The sequence below is a fragment of the Marmota monax genome, unplaced genomic scaffold, assembly GCF_021218885.2.
Source record: "Marmota monax isolate L192 unplaced genomic scaffold, Marmota_monax_Labrador192_F-V1.1 WCK01_AAM20220418_F8-fsc00111, whole genome shotgun sequence".
Lineage (NCBI taxonomy): Eukaryota > Metazoa > Chordata > Mammalia > Rodentia > Sciuridae > Marmota > Marmota monax.
The window spans coordinates 6,005,495-6,019,101 of record NW_026695067.1 but is presented as its reverse complement, the minus strand read 5'-3'; the positions used below and the strand labels follow the sequence as shown (position 1 = coordinate 6,019,101).

At 36.2% G+C, this 13,607-nt stretch overlaps 1 protein-coding gene across 3 annotated transcripts in view; it reads left to right on the top strand.

Moving 5' to 3' along the window:
• Positions 1–13,338: 13,338 nt before the first annotated feature.
• Positions 13,339–13,607, top strand: part of Bbs4 (Bardet-Biedl syndrome 4) — a 68,933-nt gene continuing 68,664 nt past the window's right edge. Inside the window, exon 1 of one of the 3 annotated variants that reach the window (XM_046428094.2) lies at positions 13,339–13,414. In XM_046428094.2, the coding sequence (XP_046284050.1) occupies positions 13,391–13,414 (24 nt within the window). In that variant the 5' untranslated portion in view covers positions 13,339–13,390. The remainder of the gene's footprint in view (positions 13,415–13,607) is intronic. The other 2 variants (XM_046428095.2, XM_058573752.1) reach the window with 2 other exon arrangements.

The window sequence follows — 13,607 nt, the reverse complement described above, 5'->3', positions numbered from 1 at the left end:
GACAATAATATGATTCATGGGACCATGGATATGCTAATCCAAGGTCTCAAGTAGTTCAGAAGATTCAAACTGAGATATCTATCGACAAGAATAAGGTCTGAGAAATGATAAATTATATTTTGCTGTGTTTTATGAAAATATTGTGACGGTCAAATAAAAGTGGAGGTGCTACAGGAGCATTGGTGCACACTTGCCATCCCAACTCTTTGGGAGACTAAGGCCTAAAGATAGCAAGTTTGCTGACCAACTTAGTGTGACTGGCTCAAAATAGAAAGGGCTGGGGTTGTAGCTCAATGATAAGAATGATTGGCTAGCACACATGAGGCCCTTGAGTTCCATCCTCAGTCCAGGGGTAGGGGTGGACAAAACCTACTTATAAATAATAAGCACATCGGTGCCAATTCAGAAAAAAAGAGCTATAGACTCCCAAATGCAGAATCATACCTAGGAACTGGAACAGCCATTTTGATGCTTACACCGGCATTGTCTGCCATTTGTATCCACATCATTCTATCCAGTAGTTTCTGATTTTCCTGTTCCTTACCCCATAGCTTGAGGCTGGGACAGACACAGGTAGACAGAACCAATTAGATTCGTTGTGCAGGATCATCAACAAACCTGGCTTACCCCAGTGAATAGGAAGGCTGATCTTCGTGATCATGGTTAATTTTATATGCATCATAGAAGTTGTCTTACAAAACTCAAATGCCAGGAAAGTTTTGTTTTTTAAGTAAATGTAAGTATTAGTATATAATAGGTCATTATGGCTACTAGTGTTTATTATGTGTATCATGTCTGTTTCTTTAAATTCATAATCCCACTTTATAAATAAGAAAATAGAGAAAGTGCATAGTTCCCTGATGTCATCCTGTCAGCAAGTGGTAGAATGAAGTTTCAAACCTAGGTTCCTTCAGTCAACACCCAAAGTTCTAGGCACTGGAGATACAGCAGTGAACAAAGGATCTGCTGATTTTTCTGAAGCCCTTAACCATGATTATACACCAAAAAAAAAAAAAAAAAAAGGATTGCCCAGGACTACTTAGCCAATTAATAGAGCTGGAGCCACATTTGACCACTACACTATATTGCTTTTCAAACAGCCTTACCCAAAAGCACTGGCTAGAGGATTTTCAGCCATAGATTGCCTTGAAAACTCAATAATCAATTCTTAATTATAGCTCTTTTCTGTTAAAATCATGTGACTTTTGTTAGTAACCACAGATATACTGCTTACACATGCACCCCCAACCACATTTGGGAGACATTCTAGCAATTTAATGAGAGTTGAGAAGAAATACAAGGCTCCATATTTCCAAGCCCTTTCCAGAAGACCAGTCTTAACTTCAGTTAATATTGACTCTCTACGCCTACAGTAACCTGAGTAATATTTGATATAAATTTCTCTTTATTAACTGTATATGTGTAAAAGTTTGATGTTTACCCTTCAAACCGCCTACCTTTCACCACAGAGTATTCAAGTTTCAGGGTGAAAATCTGGGGTGTGGTTATAAAAAATACAAAACCTGTATACTAACCTCTTGTAGACAGTGTATTCCCTATAAAGGAAGCACTTAGGCTGAAAAATGTGTTCCTATAGATTTTGGATTTCCTTCTAATGATCTCAGTTTCCTTCTGTATGCATAATAACAAAACAGTGCCCTAGAAGCCACTTCAGTGCACATTAAATGGCTATTAGAATTTTGAATCTAGGCCTTGTGCAATGTGGATCAGGCTCTGTGGAATTGGTTAGCAATATTGAGATTCCTGACAGTTGAGCAAACACAGAGCAGGATTTTGTCCTAAATTTTTTTGGAAACCCTATCCAAAGTTGCTACTTGAATGTCCTAGTTTTCTCTTGCAGGGAAAATCTCTTGCTTTGTGTATTCCCATCTTTGCAGATCACCATTTTCTTGGAGAACAGCATCATAAAATGATAATCAGCATTTACGGAGCACCTTTTGTGAGCCTACTTGAGCAGTAGACATCCTTATGGAATGCTCTAAAATTGTTCTTGCACCTGCTCTCAAGTCATTTATAATTTAATAGCTGGTCTTCCTGGTATGAACAAAGTTGTTTGCTTGCTAATAAATTCCTACCCACATATCCTGACTTGTGGTCATTTTTACCTAATCTAGGGCAAATGCTAGAATTTTCTAATAAGGGATGAAACTGACCTGAGTGTCCACCTGCTTTGGTAAAGATGCTTGGTTTGAATAGGAAATATTTTGTATCCAAAAATCCTTATATTAATTTGGAATATTGTAAAAGTCTTGGCAGCAGATGCCAGAAAATATGCCTAATGGTTGGTGATAGTGTTTTGCATGATTTTAAAGAATTAGTTTTTATCCTTTCATTCTGACCAACTTGCAATAAAGTAGGCTAAAAAATGTATTTTTAAAGAACTCTGTGATGTGTTCTTGTAAAATATTTAGTACAAGTCAGTGCCTTACAGTGATAAAATGTTTGCACACCAACTAATGTAAATATGATTGTTGGTTCTGTAAAATTGATTTACAGATTCCAAATGCTGTTTTGGGGGGAAACTGGATTGTGTGCCCTCTAAGATAAATTTCATTATCAAGCACCTAACCCTGAACAGATAGACACCCCCAAATCACTGAATTGAGCAGATCAGATAGGTCAGCAAAGAGTTGGAAACAGATGTCCCCAGAATAGGAATTCTTGCCTTGTTTTAAATTGACATATAGAAATTTATTTATAGTAAATTGCATACACATCTTAAGTGTTCAGTTTGGTATTTTGGCCATGGTGCACATCTGTGTAATAACCACCCAGAAAAAGCTATAGAATATTAAAATTAAGTTCTCATCAAGTACCTTTAAAATCTTCTTTGAGCCCCATCCCACTCCAGTGATCACTTGATGGTTTTTAATCACTGATGATTTGTTTTGCCTGTTTTGAATTTTATATAAATGGATCATACAACACATACTCTTGCATCTGGTTTCTTTCATTTATAACATGTTAAAGACTCATCCATATTGTGTGTATGAGTAGATTGTTCTTTATTGCTGAATAGCATTTCATTGTATAAATATACCCCAATTTGTATATCTTTTTGAGTAGGCTGTTTCTGGTTTGGGGCAATTTGAGCGTTTTGTGTTTTTGTTTTTTTACTTTTTTGTAAATACATGTTTTCATTTCCCTTAGATAAATACCTAAGAGTAAAAAATTTATAGGTGATATGGTAAGCTTGTATTTATATAAAACTGCACTCCTTTTCTCTACAGTGGTTTTACTATTTTACTATGCCTTTCAGTGATATATGAAGTTCCAATTGCTTCACATATGTCAACATTTCCTATTAATGCTTTTTTTAATATTTACTTTTTAGTTTTAGGTGGACACAGTATCTTTATTTTGTGTTTATGTGGTGCTGAGAATTGAACCCAGTGCCTCACGCATGCTAGGCAAGCGCGCTACCACCTGAGCTACATCTCCAGCCCCTATTAATTTTTTTTATATTAGCTATTTTAGCAGGAATGATATAACTTGGCTTTTTAATTTATATTACTTTTACCTGATGATTAATGATATTAAGCATGTTTTATATGCTTATCTTCTATTTGCATATCTATCTTTTACTAAGTATCTTTCATGTCTTTTCCTACATAAAAACTCTGTTTGTAGCCAGACATACTGATCCATCTTAAATTAATGGTTTTGAGGATGTAGCTCAATGGCTGAGTGACCTTGAGTTCATTCCCTGGCACACACAAAAATAATAATAATTTTGAGGTTTACATCTATGGTTGAGCTTTAATTTATGTGTATGATCCATTTCAAATTAATTTTTGTTAACATTGAGGTTTTATTTTGACATGAATATTCAATTTACTGTAACATTTGTTTTAAAAGATTTACGTTACCCATTAGATCTACTTAGCACTTTGGTTGAAAATCAGTTGATTAGCTGGGCATAGTGGTGTACACCTATAATCTGAGCCACTTGGGAGGCTGAGGCAGGAGGTTCACAAGTTTGAGGCCAACTTCAACAACTTAGCAAGACCCTGTTTCAAAATAATAAATAAGTGAATAAATAAAAGGACTAGGAATGCAGCTCAGTGGTAAAGTGTCTGTAGGTTCAATCCCCAGTTTTAAAAAAAATGTATTGCTTTGGTTATTTTAGATTATTTGCATTATTTGCTTTGCTATATAAAATTTAGGATGAGTGTCTTATTTTTTAGAAAGGGCTGCTGGAATCTTGATAAGGTTTCATTGAATCTATAGGTCAACTTAAGAAGATTGAATATTTTGTTAGTATTAAGTCAGTTAAGCCATGAATATGGTGTGCATTGTCATTTATGAGATTTTCTTTAATATTTTTATAGCAATGTTTTGTAGCTTTCCTTATAGGACTTGCTCTCTTTCATTGATTGTTTTTCCTCAGGTATTTGATTTTTTAAGTACTAATTTATATTTTTATTTATTTTTCTTTTTTCTTTTTGGTACTGTGGATTCAACCCAGAGGTGCTTAATTACTGAGCTACATCCTCATCCCCCTACTTTTTTTTTTTTTTTTTAATATAGAAAGGATCTTACTAAGTTGCTGAGGCTGGCTTTGGACTTGAGATCCTCCTGCCTCAGGCTTCTGAGTTGATGGAATTACAGGAATGCGCCACCACACCTGGCTTAAGTACTAAGTTTTATATTCCAGGTTTTTATTTGTTGCTAGTATATAAAATTACAATTTTTTGTACATTTATCTCAAATTCTGCCACCTTGCTAAGATTATTTATTAGTTTTAGACATAATGTAGAATCCATACAGTATTATATATACACAAAAATATGATCTGTGAATCACATTTTTGTGCCTTTTATTTTGTTGTCTGCTCTTCTATTCTGGCTACAATATCTACTATAATGTTTAATACATGTGATAAAAACAGTTATCTTGCCAGATATGGTGTTGCACACCATAATCCACCCACTCAGGAAACTGAGGCAGGATGATAGCAAGTTTGAGACCACCCTGGGCAAATTAGCAAGAACCTGTTTCAAAATTTTGAAAAGTGTGGGGATGTAGCTCAGTTGTAGAGGGCCCCTGGGTTCAATCCTGAGTACTGAAACCCAAAAACAAACAAACAAACAAACCAAAAAACATTCTTGCCTTTTTTGTTCTCAATAATAGGAGTAAAGGTATTGTTGTTTTACCAGTAAGTGTAAGGTTTTGTTTTGTTTTTATGAATGTCCTTTACCAACCTAAGGAAATTTATTTCTTGGCTTAGTTCATATATATATATATATATATATATATATATATATATATATATATATACTTTTAGTTGTAGATGGATACAATACCTTTATTTTATTTATTTATTTTTATGTGGTGCTAGGGATTGAACACTGTGTCTCACATGTGCCAGACAAGTGCTCTACCACTGAGCCACAACCCCAGTCCCTTCTTGCCCTAGTTTGCTAAGAATTTTTATTCATAAGATAAAATTTAGTTTGTTAAATTTCATCTAATTTTTTTCTGTTTCTATTAATTATCATAGGGTTTTTATTATGTTAAAATAGTATATTTCAAGGATTGACAAACTATGTCCCATAGGCCAAATCGATCCCATTGAGTGTTTTTGTACAAACCTGAAAGAATTTTTACTTTTATTTTTTTTAATTTTAATTCATTTTTTTTTTTTTTTGGTACTGGAGATTTATTTAATCCAGGGATTCTTTACCACTAAGCTACATCCCCAACCCTTTTTATTTTTTTAGACAGGATCTTGCTAAATTGCTTAGGGCCTAAGCTAAGGCTAACCTCAAACTTGCAATCTTCCTGCCTCAGCCTCCAGAGTTGCTAGGATCACAGATGTGTGCCACCATGCCCTGTTTGATTTACATTATTTGAAGTTTATAAATAGAAGAAAGAAGAAGCGGAGACTATGTGATCTACAAACATTTTCATTCTCTTTGTTGCTCTAGAATAGCACTGTCCAATAGAACTTCCTATGATGACAGGAATATTCTCTGTCTGAATTGGTCAATATGGTAGGTACTTAGTGGTTCTGTGGCTAGTGTAAATAGACTTTTAATTTTGTTTAATGAATTTAAATAGACAGTTATTACCAGTGGCTACTTTATTGGAAAGTGCAACACTAAAAAATATGTACTCTTAGAATACTCTTTTTATTTTATATCTTACTTATATATACTATAAACCCCACAATACTTTTAGCATTCTTTTATTGCAGTTTTCTAGAGGTGAATTCTCTCACTTTTTAATCTGTCAGAAAATGTCTTTAATTTTATTTTTGAGGGCTATTGTAGTTGATATGGTATTCTAATTCTATGTAAGCTTTTATTCTTCTTTCAGTACTTTAAGGAAGTTATACTCAGGTCTCGCTTGTTTCTGGTGAGTCATCATTCTAATTTTTGTTTCACTGTCCACAATGCGTGCCCTCACAATGGTCGCATCTGTTCTTTGTCTTTAGTGTATAACAGGTTTACTATGATATGTCTACATGTTTTCCTTTGTATGGAGATTAGTGTACTTTTCAAACCTTTGTTGATTTTTTTTATTAATATTGGCTAATTCTTGATGATTAGCTCTTTAAATATTTCTTGTTCCATACTGCTGCTTTTCTCTGAGATTCCAATCTCATTGACTTAATATTTATCCTACAGATCTCAGATGATTTTCCTCCACTCTTTTTTTGTTTGTTTGTTTGGTTTTCAGATTGGATGCTTTCTGATGATAACCTCTTAAAATCATCTGAGATCTTTTTTAAAAAATGACTTTTTAAAATTGGTTCTTTTTATAGTTATAATGCCTTTAAAAATTTTTTTTCAGTACTGGAATTGAACTCTCAGTGATATTCTATCATTGAGCCACATCCCCACCCCCTTTTTATCTTTTATTTTGAGATAAGTCCAGGCTGGTTTGGAACTTGTGATCTTCCTGCCTCAGCCTCCTGAGTAGCCAGGATTACAGGTGTGCACTACTGCACCTGGCTTCATGTAATTAATTCATTTCTGGTATTGTATTTTTTATTTCTAGCATTTCATTATGTTTGTATAATTACCATTTTCTGCCAGAGTCTCCCATTTCTTCAAGCATGTTTTCCACTGGATTTTTTAAAAATAATTTTTTTGAGTTGTAGGTGAACACAATACCTTTATTTTATGTGGTGCTGAGGATTGAACCCAGTGCCTCACACATGCAAGGCAAGCACTCTTACCACTGAGCCAGAATCCCAGCCCTTCCACTTGATTTTTTAGTATTATCATTTTATTTCAAAAACCTTATCAGTAGAATAAGAACCATCAACAACAGTCAATGACCAGGGCTGGGGATATCATTCAGTTGGTAGAGTGCCTGCCTCGCATGCACAAGGCCCTGGGTTCAAGCCCCAGCACCACACAAAAAAACAAACAAACAAAAAAAACCACCTATTGATTCTAGTTATTTTGACTTTTTTACACTAGAGTTTTTAGCATTTTAACCAGAGTTGTTATTTATTTACTTGTTTGTTTTATTTTTGGGTACTGATAATCTCAGGGGTGCTTTACCACTGAGGTATATCCCCAGACCTTTATTATTATTATTATTATTATTATTATTAGATAGGGTCTCAGTAAATTGCTTAGGGCCTCCAGCTTGTGATCTTCCTGCCTCAACCTCTTGAGTCTCTGGGATTACAGTTGTGCACCACCGTGCCTGGTCAGAGTTAATTTAAAGATCCCAACTGGTAATTCACCATCTAGGTCTTCTCTAGTTCTGCTTGTGTCTTCTCTCTTATCATTGGTCTCATTTTCTTGTTTTTGCACATGTCTTGTATACAGTCATATGTTTCATTATACAATGATCATCAACAGACGACACATACAATGGTAGTTCCATAAAATGAAAATTAAACTAAAAAATACTTATTACCTAGTATTATTACTTCAACTTTTCTGTTTAAATATGCTTAGATACACAAATATTATTTGTTACAACCACCTTCAGTATTTAGTATAGTAACATGCGTTATAGATTTATGGCATAGGAGCAATACACTATACCATGTAGCCTAGGTGTGTTGGAGGCTATTCCATCTAGGTTTGTGTATCATTCTTGTGCAATGATGAAATTGCCTAACAAAATATCCTGTTGTTAAGAAACACATGATTATTTCTGATTGTATGATGGATAATTTAAGAAAACTCGAGAGAAGTCGGGTGCGATGGCACACGCCTGTAATCCCAGTGGCTCAAGAGGCTGAGGCAGGAGGATTGTGAATTCAAAGCCAGCCTCAGTAACAGCAAAGCGCTAAGCAACTCTGTGAGACCCTGTCTCTAAATAAAATACAAAATAGGGCTGGGGCTGTGGCTTAGTGGTCAAGTTCCCCTGAGTTCAATCCCCAGTACCAAAATAAATAAATAAATAAACAAGGGAGACTGAAGTAAGCATTATTTATTATCTACTTCCAAAATGGGGTGTGGCCATTTCTGTTTTAGGCTAATCTGATGTATATTTGACCTAGAACTGGACCTTATTGTAGCTTTAGTTTGATTTGGTTCACCACTAGTTACAAATATTTTGAAGGTGAGAATTTTACTTCAGCAGGACCTGGATTTGGGATGCTGGCAAGATTCCAGAGATCCAACTGCTTAACAGTCTAACCATCAGCTTTTGGAAACAGTCTCTCTCTGCTTCATAGCTTTGACTCCAGGCTTGCTTTCTCCCTTCCTCCCTCCCTTCCTTCCTTCCTTTTTATCATCTGGATGGGGGGTATTTTTCTCAGCAGTCACTTGTGTAGGTTCTTAGTCTTTTTTAAAGGAATGACCCCAATGCCTGAGGGATGAGACTTTCCACTCTCCTGCCCCTCCTAAAAGTCTTCAAGAGTGCCTCTGATGGATTTCTCAGCTCTTCTACCTTGCCCCCTCATTTTAAAAGGCATTTTGCACCTGGAAAAGGCTCCTTAACATGGTAGATTTCTCTTCGCTCTCCTAATATTCATTTACTTCCAAATTTGGTATACTACATCCCTGTATTTGTTTAATATCTATGAAGTACGATTGGTGGGTGGGTGTGGGCTTCCTCTGGATTTGGGTCCTCCCAGATATTAAAGTCATGGCAGCCTCTATGGGGCCATTAAAATTTTGTTAACTTTCAGCAAGTTTCTCTTTACTCCCCCTATGGTGGATGATTCTTCCTAGCATAGTTCAATTAGAAATATGAGCAGCAATGAGTCTTTTCTCTCTTATGAAGAACTTGGTTGACATTTTCTCAAATTTGGTTTATGTAGGCTTGTGTCCTCTTCTTCCTGATGAATTTAAGATTTTTAAAAAATTTTCAAGCTAAAATCACTTCTTTTGTTATTTGATAGAGTGGGAGCAATATTCTCTTGTGACTTTCTGCATACAAAGCAGTTGTGAATTCCAGGAATTAGAGTTTTAAAATGGTTTTATTTACATATTTTGTTAACTTATTTTAAATTAAAAATACATGGATGATAGCAAGTTAAATTTTATAGAATTGTAAATAATGAAAAGCAGTATCTTTCCATCCTAGGTCCCTTAGTTCCTTTACTCCCTCCACAAAGACAGATGTCTTACAGTTTCCTATTATTTCTTCTCAGAATTGTATTTGTAAAATGTGTAAATATCTCTCCCCTTTATTTCCTTTAACCAAAATGGAAGCATATTTTCTTCACCTTCTCTATATAACTATTTTGCCATCTTAAGGACTTTTACAAGCTGCGTAATATGTCTTATTATGGATGTACCTTGTTTTATTTAAACAATTATTGGTAGTGGATATTTGGATGTTTCTAGTATTTCTTTTCTCACAAACAAAATGGTAAATATGCCTTTGCTCATATTCACCATTGACCATTGTTGAGTATATCATTAGGAACGACATATTTAAAATACTTTGTGAAGGCATACAAATAATATGAATATTTTGTTTTATTTCAAAGTGTTTTTTTTCCCAAAGTGATGGCTGGGGTCTCAGAAGTTTGTGGTATGAGTTTTGGGAACACTAGACGCTTCAAATGAGGCATGAGGTGCTAGATACTACCCAGCAGGTTGCATGGGAAAAAAAAGCTGGCTGTGGACTCTGAGAAAAGTAAAAATGACATTTAAATATTAAAAATGGAGAAACTCAGCTGCAGCTCCTTCTTTAACCTTAAATTGCACCTGGGCACCTGTAATTCCAGTGATTTGGGAGGATTCCAAGTTCAAGGCCAGCCTCAGCATCTTAGCAAGACCCTGTCTCAAAAAAAATAAATAAATAAATAAAAAGAACTGGAGATGTAGCTCAGTTTTATAGCACCCCTGGGTTCAATCTCCAATACCAAAAGTAAATAAAAGATAATCATATTGGAGGTACTATAAATTACTTATGCCTGATTCTTCTGCCTCCTCATTTCCCACTAAAAATTAGATTAATGTCTTGTTTGGAATGCTTTGCACAGCTATATGATTAGAATGATTTTAATAAATAGGGTCACATTTAAGGAGGTTTTCTAAGGGAAATGAAGACTCGTGTGATACACAAACATGCTTTATGTGATATTTAGGATTTTCCTGTAAAGATATTGTGTTTTTTTGTTTGTTTGTTTGTTTTTTTAAAGAGAGAGAGAGAGAGAGTTTTTTAATATTTAGTTTTTAGTTTTCGGCGGACACAACATCTTTGTTTGTGGTGCTGAGGATCGAACCTGGGCCGCACGCATGCCAGGTGAGCGCGCTACCGCTTGAGTCACATCCCCCACCCCAAGATACTGTTTTTTGAGAAGAGTTTTTAAGTTATATAATTGAAGCACATTAAGTTTGGTGATGCAATTTGAGAAATTAATGTACTTTCTTATGAAAAGGAACCTACCTAGAAAGTACTCTATTTCTCCTAAGATCTGGGGTCAAAGGAGAGATTTTGAAACATAACAACAATGGCTTCTATTTATTGAAAGGAATTCTTTTATTTCTTACAGGGCCCCTTCCAGGGAGATTTTATATTTTGAGATACAGGCTTTTGACTTTTCTACAAATGTTTTCTCTAAGGCTCCCCTGCTAGTTTTTAGCTGTAGCATTCTTCTAGTAGTACAGTTGTTTTATGAGTTAGAAACCTGGCAGTATTCCTTTAACATTATCTCCTTGTTGTGCATCCTCCCACATCCCATTCTGTATCTCAGGAGGTTTGTACCATCCTCTAAGTTTCTTAAGAATTCATTATTTTTCCCCCCATTTCTTTTACCCTCTTTCTGGTTCAGGTGAACTGGTTTCATCTCATTTGCACTCTTTTATCTCCCCTGGATTCTCCCAATTCATTCTCTGCTCATTAGCTAACATGAATTATTTAAATGTCCATTCTGATCATGCTGTTCTTTGCTCAAAACTCTCTAGTGCCTTCCCAATGTCCTTACAATAAAATCCCTCATATGGCCTTTGTGGATCTACACCACTAGACTCCAACTTTTTCACCTATTGAAACAAACCCTTTCCTCCTTTTCTTTTTCCAGTCACACTTCTCTTTCTGTGCTACAAACTGGCCAAGCTTCTTCCATCCTCAGGGCCTTTGCACAAATTCTTCCTTTGCCTTAGAAATCTTCCCTAACCTGCACATCCCTTTTCCAAGCTAATGCCTTATCCTTTAGGTCTCATTTAAAATATCCAGGGAAAATTTCCCTATTCAAACAAGTTAGAGACTGGTCCCCTGTTATTTACTCTTATTTGCTATTTTGTTTCTTTTTCTTAGTATTTACTACAATCCTAATGGTACAGTTGTGTTTCTTTTTTATTTTTTTCTATTATTGGCATAGGTAATACATACATATAAAATGAAATTCAAATTGTACAAAAGGTAGAGTGAAAATTCTCCTGTTCCCTGTACCTTTGGTGCCCAGTTCTCCTCCCTAAAAGTAACATTTAGTATTTTGACTCTCCTTCCAGAAATATTTTCCGAGTATACAAGCAATTATGTACATAATATTTCTCTTTTTTTAAAAAATTAAAGATAGTATATGCATTTTTCTGCACTTTGTCTTTGTTAATTATGTATCCTGGCAATTCTTCTATATCAATATGTAAATAGTTGCCTCTTTATTTTTCATGTGCCATATAGTATGGAATTATAATTTATTTAACTTCTATTGTTGGACATTTAGGTTGCTTTCAAGCTTTGGTTTATTGTAAACAATGCTGCATCATATACCTTTGTATGTAATTTCCCTCATCTATACCTATAGAATAAATTCCTATAATTGAAATAATTGAGTTTAAGGTTATGTGCATTTTTAATTTTGGTTATTGTCAAACTGCTCTAAATGGAAGTTTTACCAATTCACATTCCTGCTAGTGGATGAAGAATGCACGTTTCCTCATATCTATGTCAGTGAAAATTTTTGTTCTCTGCCAATGTAAAAGATGAAAAGTATCACTTGGAAATATTTATTTGCATGTGTTTTCTTCCTTGCAAAGTCTTTTTTCACATGTTTAAGAGTCATTTGTATTTACTTGGCGAAATGTTTCTTCATAAATTTTGCTTACTTATTGTCTGACTCGCTACACCCTGAAGGTCGGTCCGGGTGCAGAGATCCTGTATCTTGTTTATTCTAGTTCCAGGAACTAGAATGAGGCTGTAATAAATGACTGGCTCAGGTCATGCAGTAGTTATTTTTGCCTACAAAGCCCACCCGTTTCCTCAGATGACACAAGTATTTAATTCACTCAGGTGAGTAAGGTAAAACACCTGAAGTACGCTGGGATGTTAGGACCGTGGACAAAATCAACGAAATGTTTATCTACAGTCGCAGCCGCTATTTACTTTCATGCAGCAGTGCAGGCTCATTGTTGGCTCTTTATCCCGAAGCTAGATTTCTTGTGAAATCTCCTGATTTTAAAGTATTTCCAAATCAAAACAAGACAGCCTCAAATGCAGCCCACCAACAGCGGATTTGCAAACAACCGTAAACAAAAGTGGGAGGTTGATGAGCCGAGTACTTCCGGAAGACTACGAAAGCCAAGAAATGGGCAGTTTTGTTTGGAAAGCAAAAAAGCAATTCTCTGCCTGAGATTTTCAACCAAGACTCCTTCCTGGAAGCAGGATCGAATTAAAGACAGATTGGAGCCAGAGCAAGCCGGAAAACAATGCTACCATATCGGAGTGTGCTGTCCAGCTAGAACGATAGCAGCGTGCAGCCTCTACACAGCGATCGAGGTCTCCCACCCACTCCTTTAGAACCACGGGGTCTGAAGTGCCAACACCAACACTCCCCTCCGACCCGGAAGTCCCTGGGCTCGGAGCCTCACCTTTCCAGCGGGCAATCTACTTCCTTTTCGGCTAAGGCTTCCCGCCCTTCCCAGTTCTTCGACTTCCGTTTGCCTGGTCGTCTGGGAAACGGCTGACTTCCGGCAGCGCAGCAGTGGGCGGAGCCAAGATGGCTGAGGAGACGCTTGAGTCGGTGAGCACTGAGATTCTTTTTAGTGTCCCAGTAGCGGGGCAGGGCAGCACCCGGCGGTCCCCGAGGCAGGCTGGTGGACTGTCTCTGTCAGGCGCAGCCACTCCTGGGAGAGGCGGAGCCGAGTCCCGAGCGGCGGAACGACAAGTGCGGCCTCGGTTCACCCCTGGAGATGGTTGCCTAGGGCAAGTCTGAG